Here is a 17,957-nt window from a genome sequence, read left to right on the forward strand (position 1 = left end):
AAAAAATAAAAAACTACAATTACCGGATATTCAATCTGCCGTCAAAGGGTTACAAGTGTCGTGATCAACGGAGGAGTTAAATAGGAGTGACCTCCGGATTGAGCGAGAGAAGTGGGAGAGAGAGAACAGTCCAAGCCATCGTGTGAACATGGTGAGTAAAGCCAACGAATATATCGATTATTCTTTTTTTAATCATGCATGTATAACGCAGATAAAACCGCAGTTATTACAATTCATCCAGTGAGATATTCACAAAGTTGTGCAAAGTTCGTTAAAATGGATTTTTAACGATAGCTACTTGTCGTCTGGATCGCGGCTTGACGTGTAACCAACTTCCTTAGGACTCATAAGGTTGTTTTATTAAAAAATCTAGTCAATACTCGTGTCATATCCATGTAACGCTTTGGTAATGTAGCTAATACTGGGGATTGAATCAATGCTGTTGGATGAATGGTAAAGATGGCGCTGAACTTGGTAACCTAAGTATATCCTGATTTGAACAGTGAGTCCTGTATGGAAAGCACAGTCTATTTTTGATGTGACCCCCTCTGCTTTAGTAAATCCTGTTGACAAGAATAGACACCCAGGCACCCACGTGCGCTGGACAGTTAAACTGTCATACCTGTCCTCTCAGTGAAATCAATGCTAATAGAAGTAACATCACTGTTCTTTGCCATGTGTCTTGCAGTCTGAGCCTATTAGAGTTCTGGTGACCGGCGCTGCTGGACAGATTGCCTATTCCCTGTTGTTCAGCATTGCCAAGGGAGATGTCTTTGGCAAAGATCAGGTAAAGAAGGGCTTTGTCTTTGTCCCCTAACACACTCAATTCCCTAATGTCATTAGGCAGTGTAAGGACATTATCAGAAGACATACACAGGACACAGGTTTTCCTGATCATACTGTATCTGGGGGTGACATTGAACAGATGTTGCCCCTGTGTGAAGTGATCAGATTGCACTTGGTCATCCGTGAGCCCTGGAACGAGCAAGGATCGTCCTTGAAGTCAATGATATGGATCTCATACCAAGGCTCTTAGGCCAACTTGGAAACCACTTGATCCATTTGGCACATGCCACCGTAAGTGAGCCACATGGCTTAGGCCTTCACACTCTGTTCCAGAGACTACTAAGTCCCCCCCCCAGAGACAACTAAAAGTCACCCGACATGGCATACAAGGGAATTGGGATTTTTTTCCCGCATGTTTTTATTAATTTCATACCATTCATCCCTCTGCCTACTTCCTTCCCTCCATCTTCTGTCAGCCAGTCATCTTGCTCCTTTTGGACATTACGCCCATGTTGCCAGTCCTGGATGGTGTTGTCATGGAGCTGCAGGACTGTGCCCTCCCACTTCTGAGAGGTAGGAATTTAAGGGTGGGACACTCACATAAAATAACATATATATAGTATTGATACACTGGCCTCAGATATCACAGTTTTCCTTAAACACGTAGACTATGCATTTTACTTTAAAATCTACTGTTTTTGTTTGTAACATTTAGTTATTATTATATTATAGTGTATATATTGCCGTTTTAGGGTTATAATGTCCTGTTCATTTACACAAATAAAAAGGTGTTATAGATGGTTGTCTTGCTTTTGATAATGTAATTTTTGTGCACAGACTAACACAACACTCTTCCTAGTAATAGTAATAATAATATGAGTATTCCTATGCTTCCCACCCCAAGTAAACGTAGCTCTGGCCAAGAATGTGCCATAATCATGCTGGCATGTTTTGTAAAGAATAAAGGCCTCTGCATAGCTTCCTGGAGCCTCTAAATGTCATCAGGGCAGCAGTAGCTATAATGAGATGCTGGGGTAAAGATGTGGTGGACAGTTTAATATGAAGTGCTTTACATTTATAAATGCATTACACTTCTGCATGGTTGGCCCCAGAGAAGAATAAATATGTGCCTTCACTTTGAATGGAAGGAGCCAGGGCTGAATTCGTTAAGCATCTCAAAATCACTCCTTTTCTACACAAACTCTTATTTATTTATTTGTTTGTTTTCTTTATTTGAAGTCCTATTAGATGCGACCATATCTTGTCTACTTCAATAATTAGGCAATGCTTAGCCACTGATGGTGATCCACTCATGATCTCCAGGGGTAGCTGAGCATCCTATCACACCCAGGCCATTTGGCCACATCAAGGACTGTTGATAAATATGGGCACTGCTGGTTTCCGTTAGGACTTTTGGTGTCATCACTGTAACCGATGTCATCAGTCGTGAGGCGCCATTATGTGCCATCTCCATTGTGACCTGGAATTTTTCCTTTGAATTGGTGCTGTCCTTTGCTTTGTTTGGACAGGGGCTGTGAGAGGCCCCTGTGTTAACCAACTGTGCTGCAAAGACAACACTTCATACACTGAGATGGGCCCACCCATACTGTATAATACTCACACATGGGATATCGCCAAAGTACATTTCTCAAAATGGTATGCCTCTATGATTTAGAAAGGATGAAAAACCTTTGAAAAAAGTTTTGTTTTAACATGAGATGTCCTAGTGATGTATTGTCAGATGGACCATGTGTACATACAAGACTTTTGCTGCCTACTTTGTGTACTCTGGTGTAATTGTTTTAGAAATTGTATGAAGTTTATTGTTAACTTCAGGAATTCCAACTGAGAACCTGTTTCTGTACTATAGTTGAGACAGACCAAACTCTCATCCACACTACTACATTTAAAAAAAAAAAAAAAAAAAATATCTATCTCCGTCCAAGAGACCGCACTAATAGGAGCTCACCAGTTACACAAAGGATCGTTACAAACATGCATGGCATACTTAGTTCCAGTCATGTGGGAATCTGCCCATTTTGATATTTGCAATTTTATTTTCAGCTGAAAAATAAACACTGAAGAACAAAAATCTTGTCAGTTTAGGGGAAAGTTTGTAAAATCATTGACTTACAGACAAAACTCTGACACCTCGTGCATTTAGTGTCCTCACAAATTGAGTTTTTGGGAAGGAGTAAATGGTGACTTAAGAATCTGTTGAGGTGTGGCAGAGCAGTTTTAGATGCAAAATGTCATGAAACTATATAAAGTATATAAACATTCAACCATTACCAGTTATGATGTCACTTTCTCTTTCCACAGATATTGTCCCCACTGACAAGGAGGAGGTGGCCTTCAAGGACCTGGACGCAGCCATCTTGGTGGGCTCCATGCCCAGGAAGGATGGCATGGAGAGGAAGGACCTGCTCAAAGCCAATGTGGCCATCTTCAAGAGTCAGGGCGCCGCCCTGGAGAAGTACGCCAAGAAAACCGTCAAGGTACTGACACGCAACTTCATTTGTAGAGCCCTCATGTTGGCATTTTTAAGTTTATTTTCTAATGCTCAACCATATTTCTTTTTGCCCTTCATGATTTTAAGCATATTACAAGTTTGCTTTGGTAAGAGTAAGATATAAAACCTACAGCTACTTTTAAAACGAGCAAATCTATAGGACTATTGGTGAGCTGTAACAATAATGAGTTTACGTTGGTTGAGTTAGATCAGATGAGTCACTTAGGTTGTATTTCGTGTGTGTGTGTGTGTGTGTGTGTGTGTGTGTGTGTGTGTGTGTGTGTGTGTGTGTGTGTGTGTGTGTGTGTGTGTGTGTGTGTGTGTGTGTGTGTGTGTGTGTGTGTGTGTGTGTGTGTGTGTGTGTGTGTGTGTGTGTGTGTGTGTTTTTGTGTTTTTTTTTTTTTTGTTGGGGGGGATATTCCAACTGTCTGATTGCAGCCAAGTCTGCTCCCTCCATCCCCAAAGAGAATTTCTCCTGCCTCACTCGTCTGGACCACAACAGGGCTCGCTCTCAGGTGCGTTCCCTTACGCTCCCGTTTGTACTTGCAGTTCTATTCACTCTTTTCTTTACAAATTGGGCTCAGACTTTTAGCTGCTACGTTGTCAGTTCTTTGTCTGAGCTGTTTGCGAAACCCGATTTTGCTCTCCGTTCCTGTAGGTGGCAATGCGCTGTGGCGTTCCTGCCACCCATGTGAAAAATGTGATCATCTGGGGCAACCACTCGTCCACCCAGTACCCAGACGTGCATCACTGCTTGGTCAACATGTCTGGTAGCGAGCTCGCCTGCTTTGACGCAGTCAAGGATGATGCCTGGCTTAAAGGAGATTTCATCGCTGTGAGCTAAAGAAGATTTACTGTAATCTATAGGACTGTGAGATACATTTTGCATTTCTACACGGTTCCTGTGTCAGCCACTTAAAAAGTGCACAGTTTGCAAAAATAGGAAGGACAGTTACAAATGAGTGTTTCAGAAACACAGACTGAGGTTTAGTTTTTTTTCAATTCCAGAGATAACTGCTGCAGTCATCTCTGCTTTTATCTCAAAACCTTGACAAATGAAACTAGCAGCACAACTCATTAACACAAGCTAGCCCTATAAGCTCAGTTCTTCTGCTCACATTCCCATTGACTGCCACTACGTCTTCATGTAATGGTCCATGTTCTTGTATTGCAGACAGTGCAGCAGAGAGGCGCTGCAGTCATCAAGGCCAGGAAGCTGTCCAGTGCCATGTCTGCAGCCAAGGCCATCTGTGACCACATGAGAGACATCTGGTCAGGCACCCCCGAGGTAAACTGCATATTTATTTGTGCTGTAGTTATGATGTGGGGATGTTTGTCTGTTGCCACATTCTGTCAAGGAACCATGGGTATACATGGCTTCATAAATCTGACAAAAAGAGTGTACATGCATATTTCTGTGTTTGTGCTCTCACAAAAGTTTTAGTCATGAATATATACAAACTTTTAGGAGTTTGTTGCTAACAAGTGAGATAGTTAATATTTCTGACAGGTTACTTATGGCTCTATGCAATTTTAGTGTTAACTTTTGTATTATTGAATACTCATATTGATAATGGTGATGATGAAATATGCAGTGTTAACCAGTTTCTCCTCTTTCTTTTTTTTTTTTTCTTTCTTCAGGGTGAGTTCATCTCCATGGGTGTTTACTCCTCTGCCAACTCCTATGGAGTCCCAGAAGACCTCATCTACTCATTCCCTGTCCAGATTAAGGTGAGACTGATCTGACCTTGTGTTCACTCCTCTATCAGCCTAAAGTATTGAAATCGGCTAATAGCTAGCAATCAACTACAGTGTGTCTGTCCTTAAAATGCGAAACAGTGTGAACATATGCCATTGAAGCATATGTTCCAAAATACAAAATTTACAAAGATTTGCTGTTTCCTCAGGACAAGAAGTGGAAGATTGTGGAGGGCCTGGCCATCAACGACTTTTCCCAAATGAAGATGGATGCCACAGCAGCAGAGCTGATAGAGGAGAGAGACACAGCTGTGGCTTTCCTAGGAGTATGACTAGACCCTGCAAGGCCACCCAGCCAACACTTAGACAGCCCCAACACTCCAGACGCACGCCTGTGACGAAGCACTCCACCAACCCCTGTATTACTGTGTGTGTGTCTGTGTGTGTCTGACCTTACACAAACACAGAGTGAGTAAGTGTTTATGAGTGTAAAGTTGGATTTCAACTTGTGCGTTGGGAGGCTACGGTGTAGAAACTAATCCTATGCACATAGCCACCGGAGCTTTAGCTACGCTAAGGTGCACCTTTTAAAAAAATGTACACCAGCTATGGAGATGTAGACAGTGATTGGCTAGCCTGGGTTTCCTTCACAAGTTTTTGATACCGGTGCAGACATATTGTGTTTACTTTGGCGATACATCAAGTCTCCTTTTCAGTAGACACCAAAGACACCTACAGAATGGGCACTTTACACTATGATGCACAAGTATAATTCCACCTTAAGTGTATAGTATATACTGAAAGTCCACCAAATTTGTTACCAGCTATTTTTTTCTCTGGGTTTAAGTAAAACATGGATGGTTGTTACATAAAATCAATGATGCACTAAGTCCTCGAACACTGGAATGGATAACGTTTAAGCTAAACAATAAAAAAACTGTAGTAAATACAGTGTAGTTGTGTTTTTTTATGGTTTTACATTTGTTTTCTAAGTGTGTTTGTTTTGCAGGCACATAAATAGGTACAATGGGCCTCATTCACCAATATCTTAAGTTATCTGTAAGTGTTTTCTTAAATTAGTTCTTAAGAATTTTTGGTGAATGAGGCCCAATGTAGTTAAGTTGTGATATTTATATCTTTATGTGGCACAGAGGCTGAGTGATTAGCACTGTCACCTCATAGCAAGTAGGTCCAGGTTTCAAGTTTTCGGCCTGCTGGACAATTGCTGTGTGTATGTTTTCCCACATTTCAACGTCTTGCATGTTATGTGAATTGGTGTCTAAATTTGCCATAACTGTAAATGTTTTTCTGCATCAGTCCTGTGATAGAGAAATAGATCATACTTTATTGTCCCTGTAGAAAAATCGGTCATGGACTCTGCACTGCAGTTACAAATACAATTAATACAATATACAAGACTGACAACCTCACAAACCTCCATTAGATTAGTAGGGATAGACAGGTGGATGGTCAGACAGATGTCCAGTTTTTCTTAATGTTTAGACCAGGATGTACTATGCAGGCTGGAAGGGGTGGAGTTTTTTTTTAGAACCATTACATTCTGTAATGTAATCACAGTCTGTAACGGTATAGAAAATAATGTTAAGTTGTTTAGTTGATGCTTATAACACTCAACTACATGGTAATGAGAAGTAACGTAGTACTGTCATTTACTAGCAGGAAGTATTTCAGATATAATTCTGGAAAAACATATTTTCAATAACTAAAGATTTGATAATATAGCATTATATCTAACAGAAATATTGTGACCTGTATTGTCAAGACCTGGTAAAAGTTCTTTGCAGACCGTTAATACTAGTAGAATACTATGCATCAGAAGCTGAAGTACAGCGCAATGTCACAGTTTGACCAGGCAGGGGCAGTATTACCCAGCAGCACAAGGGTCGATTATGTATCATTTGTAATTAGTTAAATTCAAGCTGTCATTGCTGATTAAATAGGTCAATCATTAAAGGGGACAAATCTACCAAAAAACAATCACCATTCCAACATTAATGGGTTAACTCTACTAGAATGTTGAATGCTACGCAGTCAGTGTGACCTACTTATTTTATTGCAATATTAAAAAGGCACGACATATTCAAGAGAAACCGATACAACAAACGAGAAAAAAAACGAGCGAAAATGAAATCACATAACCGAGATAAATAATAATGAAATAAAAAAAAATAAGAGAACACACAAGTGGTCAGTCATTAAATACAGATATTCACGCAGATGTAGGGCTTTTGGAATTTTACAACCTTTTCCGTATATTTTGTACCATATTATTTTGTTTAAATTTGCAGCAAATATAAGAGTATGTTTTGGGAAAAACGACATTTGTGTATAATATATATATACATAATATATATATATAAAATAATGACATTATTATTCCAAAACTGCTTCTCCTTCCTCCAAATCCAAATTGTATATGTTCGTATGTTAGAATCTACTTGATCACTAGTCATCCAACATTGTTAAGCATCCTAAAAGCACTTAGCAATCTACAAGAGAACGAAGATGTTTCAATGTCTGACTAAAGAAAGTACAAACATTCAAATCCAAGTTAAACTTTTGACGCAAAAAGTCATTACACGGGTACATCAGGTACAATTTATTATTTTAATACATCCATTATACATTTCCAGCATTATTTAACCCGGAATTGTCAGAAACCATATCTCACGTTGCAGAAATATATTGGTTGTCAAATCTGCGTCACGGGAATACAGCTTTTTCATTGGCTGCCATCTTCCTGCAACGTTCTCATTCGCCCCTTCCTGGAATGGCACTGTTGTGTAAAATATCATCAAACTAACTACATTTTTTAAAAGTTTTTTTTTTAACCCTTTTCAGCGATGTCGAAGGGAAACAGAATCCCGGGGTATTAAGGCGAATACCGGTTAAAAGCAAAGAAGCAAAAACATATATTATACCCTGCTGTCTCCTCTGCGGGATTGCTGTGGTCCTTCAGACCCGCAGGACCAGGCCGACCCCATCGACTTTTCTTCCGCCAGTATCCTACTGTCACACAGTAAGAAATGATTTTAAATCTAATAACAGTTGATCACTTTGCCTCTTGACATTATCAAGGTATTCCCAAAGCGAGTGGTGTCGATCGTATCTTCAAGATAGCTTTAGCCCACCGGCTAACGGGTATTTATTTATTTTTTTATCGAAAGCGGGTCTTTTTCCCCCCGTCTGGTGTTAATCGCACCGTCGTAGACATGATTTTTCTTTGTGTATATGAAGGGAGCGCACACTGAATGCAGCGTAGCTAACTATCTTGTTTCTTGAGCACAACCCGTCCACCCATCCATCATTCCTTTCATTTCCGCAGCCTAGCCTCCGGAGCCCCGTACGTCAGGCAGGTCATGCGGATGGAGTCACTCGTGTGTGCATCTCACCGCTTAATAATTTACGTTTATTGGCAGTGTAAAAAGAGGCTGAAAATCGCCGGGGGCGAGGCGAAAAAAAAACATTACGAGAGGTTGGGAGTCACAGACATGAATTGTGACGTGGGCAACAGTATTGGGGCTGGAAAACGAGAGGCAGGCACCGCAAGCAATAAAAGATCCTCCTAGACCCGATACAGCTTCATGTTCAGGGACGGCATCTGGCTGCTGTCCATGGAGATAAGTGTGACTGTCCTTGTTTTTATTTTTATAAGTACGTGAAGTAGAAAGGACGTCTCATCCTCCAGAGCTTCAGTGGGGAATTGACTGCACAGGCTGGACACCTCTGAGTAAATGAACAGTTGGCTTTTTGGATGGGCCTACCTCAAGGGAACTTTTTTCACGGAATGTACCTTTCAATGACACTTCGGCTTTCACTTTGAATCCCCTCTGGAATATTTAACTTGAAACTCAGTTTAGGATTAACGTTATTATTTAACTGTATATATTGCTGAACTGGTCGCTAACTTTACTTGGCATCTGAAAAAAATGGCACTTTATGTAGAAGGTAAGTAGTGTTGTGGAGGGTGTATTCAACTCTTAACTTTAGATTTACAAGTAGCATAGATACATTGCCTAGCCTACGTCTAAGTGGATTTAAAGGACCATACCTGTGTTTTTTTATTTACCAAACCATCCACATTAATGTGTGCTGCCAGCCCAATTTTCTAATCTGTTTTTAAAAATGTATTCATACTGCCTTCCATATAAGCACTTGTGTATATTCATTTCAGTATCCTACAGTAGAGACAGTTTGCCTCACATACCAACTGATCCATCACATGTGACTAACCGTGGCATACCGCCCTGTTTCATTTCTGTCAGTTTAAAACACTGACTGATTCCTTCACTTAAAGGATTAAAGCTTGACTATCTGAAAAGTTATTCAATGCACATTATAGTTTTCCTTACATTATCCTTTTTATTACTACATGACCATTTTGCCAACTACATAACTGTATCTCTTGAATGCATTGGAGATTGGTAGTAAACTTTAAACACTTAAATGATGATGTACAGGATGGGAAATCTGTACCTGAACACAGCATGCTGAACCTGACAAATTCAATACAAATATTTGTATGGACCTTTTTTAAAAAAAAAAAAAGAAAAAAAAAGAAGTGAATTCTGGTCAAAGTTCTCCAGTTTTCTCACTGGATTTATTTCACTACTTCAGGCTTATATTTCATCAGCTACCCTTTAGCTTTTTGTGTTTGTACTTTTTCTGTTACAGCATGGATATGCTGTCTAATAAGCAACCAGCCTGCCAGTAATTTACACATTACTGCCATTAAAAAAGCATTCAGCCCTCAAGAAAAAATCTGATGTGCCAATGCGAGTGGATTTTGGGGCACAGTTGCAGGTTATTTGACTAAATTCTGAAACAACCACTATTGCTTTTAAGTATTTAGAAGAGAACCAGACCTCCAAATTGTAGCTGTCAAGTTGACTAACTACCTAAAGATGCGATAAATCGATTTACTCAATCAATCAACTGTAATTTAGATTATCAGTAAATCATTTAAGCGGACAATGAGGTAAAAACTGCAAACGTGATGGATGCAGCTTTCACACCCTAGGCGGTTGTGATCGGCATTTGTCATTATCACACGTTATAGACTTAAAAAAAACAATTAATTGATTAAAGTAGTTAATCCATTAAAACAATAAAGTAATGGATATAGATTCCAAAATGCTGTCATTAATCTATTGACTATTGATAATCTAGATACCACAGTCACAGAAGTTAGTCAGCAGCTGTTTTTTTTTCTGCCCTTGATGACAAACGCTGGCATGGGGCAAATTCCTTTTGCAACTGTTACCAATCCGTGGTGACATAGATATATGTCTTGTCTTGCCACATTTAACCAGAAATACTCTAAAATACTTTAACTTTTTATATAAAGCCAATAGATGGTCCTTAAGCTACTAATACATAGTGGTATGTTTGTTTGATAATTTTATCCAGCATCATCCAGCATGTCTTATTTATTACTCTTTAAGGTCAGCCACACGAAAGCCTCTTGGCTTTGCCACCACGCACCTGCATGTTGTAGGCTAACTGTATTATAATTTTGCTTTGTTTTAGTTTTTTTACTTTAAGTTTGTATTTTTTGAGAATCTGTAAACAATTTAGGCTTAGGTCTTATCAAAACATTAATCTCACACACCACGGAAATCAGAACAGGCTCAACAGGTTCATTTTGTCACATTTCTTTATCTCATCCAACCTGCCGTCTAATTGGTCAGAGTTGGACAGTCATGCCAGTCATGTTGGACAGCTGTGGTGACTACAGAGCTGTTGAGGTCTTTTGCTTGCTTTCATTTGAACTTTAGAGGCCAATACTAGATTTTCTTTTCTGTTGATGGACTAGTTGATTAATCTTTGCAGCTCCATATTAATTTTTCTGTACTTTTTCTGTATTACGGTTTAGGACTTCTATTTTTCCAGCGTCTGTAATCCAAATAATTTTTAAGATGTATAAGAATATCAGTAGAACTTCAGTTATCCAAATATACAAAAAAAATCTCTTTTTATAGCTGTGTTCAGACAAGGATAAAACGGATAGTTTGAGTTAATGGAATGGGTAAAGAATAATTGTGAGGATCTAGAATATGTACAAATTCATGTTGCAGCAGTGTTAAACCTTGCCCCATATCTTCCACTATCTCGCCTGTTCAGGTCTGAGTAAAGGAGTGGCCAACGGAGGGATGGCTCAGTTCCAGGAAATGATGCGACAGCAGCTGGAGAGCTCCATGCACACCGAGCTGGAGAAACTGCTGGACACCACCACAGGCGCAGAGAGAGAGGTACACTAACACACCCTTTCTCTCCGACCATCTGGTTGTGATTTAGAGGGTGATTGGGTCATGCACAAACACTGGAAAAACACAAAAGTGACACATACTGTAGCACAGTGCCAACGAGGGTCCCACCTACATGCTTACAGACGCACACACATACATAAAATGTACGTCATAAAATTGCAATAGGCGAGGTTTTTAAGCAAACATCCATCTGTTTTATCAGCCTAAATCATAATATAATGCGTCATCAGAGACTTCCAGCCGAACTGGACACAAAATGAATTCTGGTGTTGGGAGTGGACCCAAATTAATAATGACCTAAGAAGAAGACTGAAATCATAACTGTCTATGAAATAGCAGCAAGAAAGCTAGACTGAGCATATTTCATCTGTTTTCATTGAGTTTTATTTTGTATAAAGCAGTCAACAACCTTCAGACAAAGATGTCACAATAAATTGCTGAACGCACACCTACCAACACACAGGCTTTGACTCTTTTAGACATTAACCAGGCACTCTCAAACTGCCAGCAATCACAAAAGATGGAAATGATACACCGAAGAAAAAAAGGGTGCGAGGGTTCAGTCGGTCACACAGTGTGTTCACAGTAAAAGCTTTTGTACTTTCACTAAGCACTAGAAGTTATGCAAGCCAATAAGCCATATGCACATACACAGCTGTAGAGTACACACACATTCTTAGTTACAAACTGGTTGATCTTGGCAGGTTCTCCAGTTATACCAGTGACGGACAACTTTCATGGTCATTTATTTTTCTTACCATCTAGGAATATATTTTTTGTTTGTTTTTTAAATAAAGTATTTAAATTTTTTCAAGACCTTAAATTACTTTTTTTTTTGGCATGTTCTATGCCAACCAAATATTTAGGATGGCATATTGTAGAGCTTGTTCAGCATCTTTCTTGCAGTTTGTTAAATTAAATTACAAAAACTAAATTAACAACTAATTTAAAACTAAATTAGAGAAACCTGATAGATAATCTGTGCACTTTGAGAAGCAAGCTGTACTTCTGCTACTATCTTTCTGGACAAATGAACACATTTCTAATTGGGCAAAATTGTACTTATGACTGAAAATTTCAGCCTACCTTTTTAAAATGTATGAAGCTTAAAATAAAATCCTTGTGTTTTTCAGGTGTCCAGGAAAGACTTTGAGGGCTTCAAGAATCTTTTCCACAGATTTCTGCAGGTGAAGGGTCCATCGATAGAGTGGATCAAGATACAAAGACCTCCAGAGGACTCGGTGAGTCGAGTTTGTGGAGTTTTTTTGTGTGTTACTGTGCGCATGTGCTGTAAATGAGAGAATAAGAACATTAGGTGTGTGTTTGTGGTGAGAAAGAAAACTCTGGATTTACATCCCTTAGAGCCCATATAAGAACTTGTTGTTTGCCAGTAGCTCTTCATGTTTCTGCATCTTATGAGTGTATTCTCGAAAATATTTATTTTTAAATGTGTGTGTTGTACACAAATTATCTTTGGTATTGTCTTGTCAGAAGACAGAAAGCAATCCCTAATACACCAAGAAGTAATTAACATCCAACACAAAACATGAACAATCTCTAACCAATGGGCTGCGTTAGTGGAGGGATGTTGCTACTGGTACAGATGAGATAACCATCCAGGAATACCAGTTTTAGTGATACACCCACGAGTTTAAAGGCTTATCAGATGCTAAAACACTGCACTAAAACTATGACGCAGATCTATACAACTCTGGAAAGTTGTCAACCATTTATCCTCATTCTTAAGGATTAAAAGATAAACAGAAGAATGACGCTGATGAACACATTTTAAATCAAGTGTTTTAACAGTGCACACGATAAGATATTGACCTTTCAACACCTTTTTGTATTTGAAAATATTCACCATTAAGTCCCCCTTTTGTCTTGTATCGGGCAGCTAAAGATGTGGTGCACCAAGCAGGTTAAAAATGCGAAATGAAAATAACTGTATGCAGCTTTTCACCTTGAGTCAGTCGTGTGTTTTTAATCTCAGTCTCAGTTGATCAAACTCCCTTCCCAACACCTGTCACTCATCATGATGAGCTGTCATTAAACAACACCCAGCTTCAAGCTAAAGTTGAGGCATCCGAAGCATTAAACACAATGACGCCAAACACACTCTGTTCAGTTTAAAAATGAAATGATGCTCATCCATACTTGTTGTTTTACTTGTTATCAGCCACATTTTATACCACTTTTCTTAATTTTTTTTCCATTGTGGATGTTGCTGCACTTAATATGTACAACTATATATCCGCTTACATCAGGCTGCACCCACAGCAATAAAACATACAGCCTGACTGAAAATATCCTGGACCACACTGAGAACAGGTAAACAGGGGATTTGAGCTTTGTCAAGATATTTTTACAAACCAGGGTAATATCCTATTTAATTACCAATGTTTCATTCAGAAATAGATGTACACTATACAACCAACTGGAAATGCAACTTAAAACAGGACTGGATTTCCTAGAAGGAAGTATGTTCCAATGACTTATTTCTATGAAATGGAAAGGTGACTCATTGATAAAAACGTCAAAGGCAATACTGTTAATGTAGTATTATTATTATTATTATTATTATTATTATTATTATTATTATAACCTTTATCTATTCATGGATGGCCATTGCGCAAATAAAAAGAAAAGAAAAAAAATCCCCAAATTACAGTACATATAAATAATTATAATATGTGAATAAATAATATGATCATTAAAACAATACCAAAATTACAATAGGTAAAAACATTGATGATAGAACAATCAAAAAAATTACAGTACATATAAACAATAAAATCAAATGAGAATCCCAGATATAGGCAAATAAGAGGGATATTAAAAGCAAGAGCAGTCCCTATGTAACGCATCACCCTGAATGTCTCAATGGAAGCCAGTCGGTCTAATTTCAGTGAGTCCCGAAGCCTTTTAATCTTTTTGATAAAAAATACAATGATGGGTAAGAGACCGCAGAGTGCTATGATATACCGCATCAAGCAGCTTCAATGTGGCAGATGAAGCATGCATGTAAAGAATGTCACCATAATCAAAAACAGACATTATGAGTGATTGCGCCACAGTTTTCCTACTGAAAATTGAAAAACAAGACTTATTTCTGTACAGGAAACCAGTTTTTCTCCTGAGTTTTTGGTTAGATGTTCCACATTGGCCACACTGTGTTGTTTGGCCAAGGTTTCAAAAACTGTGGCCAAACAACACAGTTTGGAAATTGGGCGGTAATTATTTAACTAACTTGGGTCACCACTTTTTTAAGCAAAGGCACAACCTGAGCAGATTTCCAAACACTAGGGATTGTACCAGAAGTAAGGGATATGTTAAATATATGACAAGTCTGCTGTGTCACCGGTACGTTTTTTACTCTTACATTATTATAGGGGGCATCCTTCTCGCTTAATGTGTGCTCAAGGTTCACAAATGCTATGTGCCACTCAACCATCTCAAATTTGTGGAGCTCTCTGTGTGTATTTAGGGTTTGAATAGTATAATAGTAAGTCCATGTGGAGGTATTAGAGGCAGTTCTCTGGAATTGGAATTGTTTTGTTAGCGTAAGGACTTAAGTATTCACCAAACTTACATGCTTTGTAAGAGTCACTATTTTTCAAATGATGGCTCCTTACTTTCCAGTAACCAGACCAAAGCCATGCTTCTCATTATGGCCTGTCGAATATTTGACTCTGGTTTCTGAGTTTTACTTGACTCAGACAAACAAAACTGTAAATCATTCAGTACTATAAATTACACATTTGGCTCAAGGATAAATTCTTTTATTATGTGGTTCATTTTCAGATCCTAAGAGTCTTTACTGGGGCAATTGTAAGCCAAACTCTCCAATAATGTAGACAGAAGAGTTTGAAGTTTTATCTTACTTGTGACAGGTTAAGTTAAAAATAAGCTGGTAACCAAGTAGTACCAGTCTGTCTCTTTTGAAACCCTTAACACACCGGAAGCAAGTGGTGCATTGCGTGGTATTGTTTATTTAAAGCAAAGAAGCACTTTGTAGAAGACTCTAATCTAGAAATACTGAAGTATTTTTTTGCATCAAAGCTGCAAGTGTGCAACAATTTCTTATCCAGTCCCTCCAGAAAAACGTGATTATGTGATCGCATAATTCAATGCATAATCAGCCAAAAGTCCGCATGTTTATGCGGGGCCCGCATTTTTTCAAAAACGCTTCACTTTCGCCACATAAATTGCCGATTTCCACGCAAAATATGCGGGGCTTGCATGATTTCATAATCCCCGCATTTTTGTTGCAAAAAAAGTCACATATCTTAGCAGGAAGAAAAATGAAAAGAAAAATGTTGTGTTTACTTCACACAAGAGCAGCCATTTTCCCCTGTTGCCATGGAAACGTTATGAAGTGATGTAATTATGTCATCAAATCACCTTTTTTCTCTTTTTCATCAAACTGCAGTTTATGCAAGTTCCCACAATTTTTGCAAGTTCCCGCAATTTCATTGCATACAATTACAGAAATATCCCGCATATTCCATCGCATTTTTTAAGAAAACGTGCCGCATAATCAAGGATTTTTGCAACAATTTTTTTGCAACAATTTTTGCAACAATCACAAAAAAACTCATTCAGGTATTCAGGATTCAGGTAGGGCTGCTCCCTCTTAGTTGATTAGTCGACTAATCAGTCGTTTTGGTCTTTAGTCAACTTAGATTCCTTTAGTTGATTAGTCATGTTTTATGCTTTTTTCATGCTGAATGACTTATTTCCAAGAAACGTACGAGCACATCTCTGGTAAACACAAGAATTAAAGTGGTGCTTTTGCATGACTCTTTGTGGAGAAACTCAGATTTACAGATCTGTCGATTAAATCAACTAATCGATTAGTCGATACAATTGAATGAGTGTTAGTCGACTAAGAATTTCTTCAATCGAGCACAGCCCTAGATTCAGGACACCTCGACTGTTACAGCACTTCCTTGTCGGCTCAGTTGCATGTTAGAGGGAACAACGTGTCCATTGTTCTTTGTGTCCTATTTGTTCCATGCCACTGCCACGTGGAATATTGCTGAATCGGACAAAGTATAAGCAAGTCATAAACGCATACTGCTCGATGGTGGTAACGCTGTCAGAGGGATTTGATTCCCACTATAGCCACCAATAATACAATGACCTGCTCTGCGCATTTTAGGAGTTAGTGACAAGAGTGGCACATTAGAATAAGCTGCGCTTCTGACTGCGCGTGGTTATCCCTCTGGATGTAGTAATCAAGTCAGGAGGTTTAAGGCAGGCCATTTTTAGAGCCCTTTTACTAGCCCCGTCCCTAGGTGGGGTGAGCAGAGTGGATCCTTAAGAGGGCTGCTCAGTCGTAGATGCCGAAGGGCTGTTCTGCCTCGTTCCAAGAGCCCAGCGACTGAATCTAGCACTCATGACTAGGGCTTCCAGATCTCACAATCCTGCCCTCGTTGCCAATTGCTGTTTGCCCTTGAACATACCTGGGATGTTAGGGTGGATTTCCTTTAAGGAGTGCGGCTGTGCATGATTTTTGTTTAAGGTGAGGGGACCGGTGCACGGACAGCAATCTCAAAGTCCTTGACAGATCAGGGTCAGGATCCAGTGGCAGGAGTCCACCACAACTGGGGTCTCAATTCTGTTGCATGCACCACCTGTTTCACTGTTGAGATCTTTGTTGGATTGGTTGGATTGCTCTTTGTCAGGGACCGCAACCTTACTGCCATGGGTAACCCTACTAGAAGCATAGCTCCAGACACCGTTGCTCTTGGTATCTCAGGAACAAGCGAGCTTCTCTGCCATGACAAGGTGGCAATCCATGGAGACCAGCAAGCCCTTAACGGGCAAAAGGAATGTTTCAAAGATAATATCAAGGCCAGTCTGAAGAAATTTTACACCACATTGAGCAACTGTGAGAACTTTGCAAGGCGCTCCCAAAGAAATCTGTGCAAGTAGCTACACGTCATGAAATTGAACTCTGCCGTGCCGCAGAGACAAAGCAACAGCACTGCTTGGAGAGAGAGAAAAAGGCTCCGCCACCACCAACCAACAACACTTACCCCTGCCCACACTGCACCAAAGTATGTGGATCGTGAATCGGCCTCTACAGCCATCTGAAGACCTAGAAGTAGACGACCCAACAGAGAAGACAGTTCTACTGCAGTTTCAGCATCAGCAATATTTCGGCCAATGGGATGAAAGAAGTTCAGCATTCAGAGAGATGATTTACGGTACAATAAATTCAGGTTAATCAGGTTAAAGGGTAAATTATTGAGACATTTGACACATTAGTTGTACAACAGTGATCATGCTGCTGTGAGTTTGAGGCAGACAAACTCATTTCATTATAATTCATTTGCCAAGTATTTTCATGGTTTCCCAGAGTTTTGAAAAAAAAATCCACTTCAGTTGACTTAATTGGCCATAAGTGGACTACAAGAACTGTGATTGGTCATCTTGGGTTGTTTGCGTTAACTCTTTTCTGGTGCCATGGAAGATTTTTCATAGTGAAGACAATATAAAGGAAGTTCTATGTATAGTAAGGTAATTTTAATGTGATGATTAGGGCTGGGCATCGTTCAAAATCTTTTGATCCGGTGCCAATTTCGATATCTCAGTTTCGATGCCGGTTCCTTAACGATACTTTTTTCGATACCATAATGTTTTAAAATCCATTTCAACATCAA

At 39.3% G+C, this 17,957-nt stretch overlaps 2 protein-coding genes across 3 annotated transcripts in view; both read left to right on the forward strand.

Annotated features, from left to right (window-relative positions):
* Nucleotides 1–41: 41 nt before the first annotated feature.
* mdh1ab (malate dehydrogenase 1Ab, NAD (soluble)) lies at nt 42–5,945 on the forward strand. Its single transcript, XM_039783417.1, has 9 exons — nt 42–151; nt 689–787; nt 1,263–1,359; nt 3,109–3,309; nt 3,716–3,813; nt 3,957–4,133; nt 4,473–4,586; nt 4,940–5,029; nt 5,206–5,945. The coding sequence occupies exons 1-9, from the start codon at nt 149–151 to the stop codon at nt 5,326–5,328; spliced, it is 1,002 nt and encodes a 333-aa protein (XP_039639351.1). The 5' UTR covers nt 42–148; the 3' UTR covers nt 5,329–5,945.
* A 1,827-nt stretch (nt 5,946–7,772) lies between these two features.
* ugp2b (UDP-glucose pyrophosphorylase 2b) overlaps nt 7,773–17,957 on the forward strand; it is a 44,855-nt gene continuing 34,670 nt past the window's right edge. The window contains exons 1-3 of one of the 2 annotated variants that reach the window (XM_039783416.1): nt 7,773–8,036; nt 11,141–11,268; nt 12,420–12,527. In XM_039783416.1, coding sequence (XP_039639350.1) covers nt 11,170–11,268; nt 12,420–12,527 — 207 coding nt within the window. In that variant the 5' untranslated portion in view covers nt 7,773–8,036; nt 11,141–11,169. Of the gene's footprint in view, nt 8,037–8,459; nt 8,966–11,140; nt 11,269–12,419; nt 12,528–17,957 lie in introns of those variants that run through there. The other variant, XM_039783415.1, reaches the window with a different exon arrangement.

This window comes from Perca fluviatilis, chromosome 19 (genome assembly GCF_010015445.1).
Source record: "Perca fluviatilis chromosome 19, GENO_Pfluv_1.0, whole genome shotgun sequence".
Taxonomy (NCBI): Eukaryota; Metazoa; Chordata; class Actinopteri; order Perciformes; family Percidae; genus Perca; species Perca fluviatilis.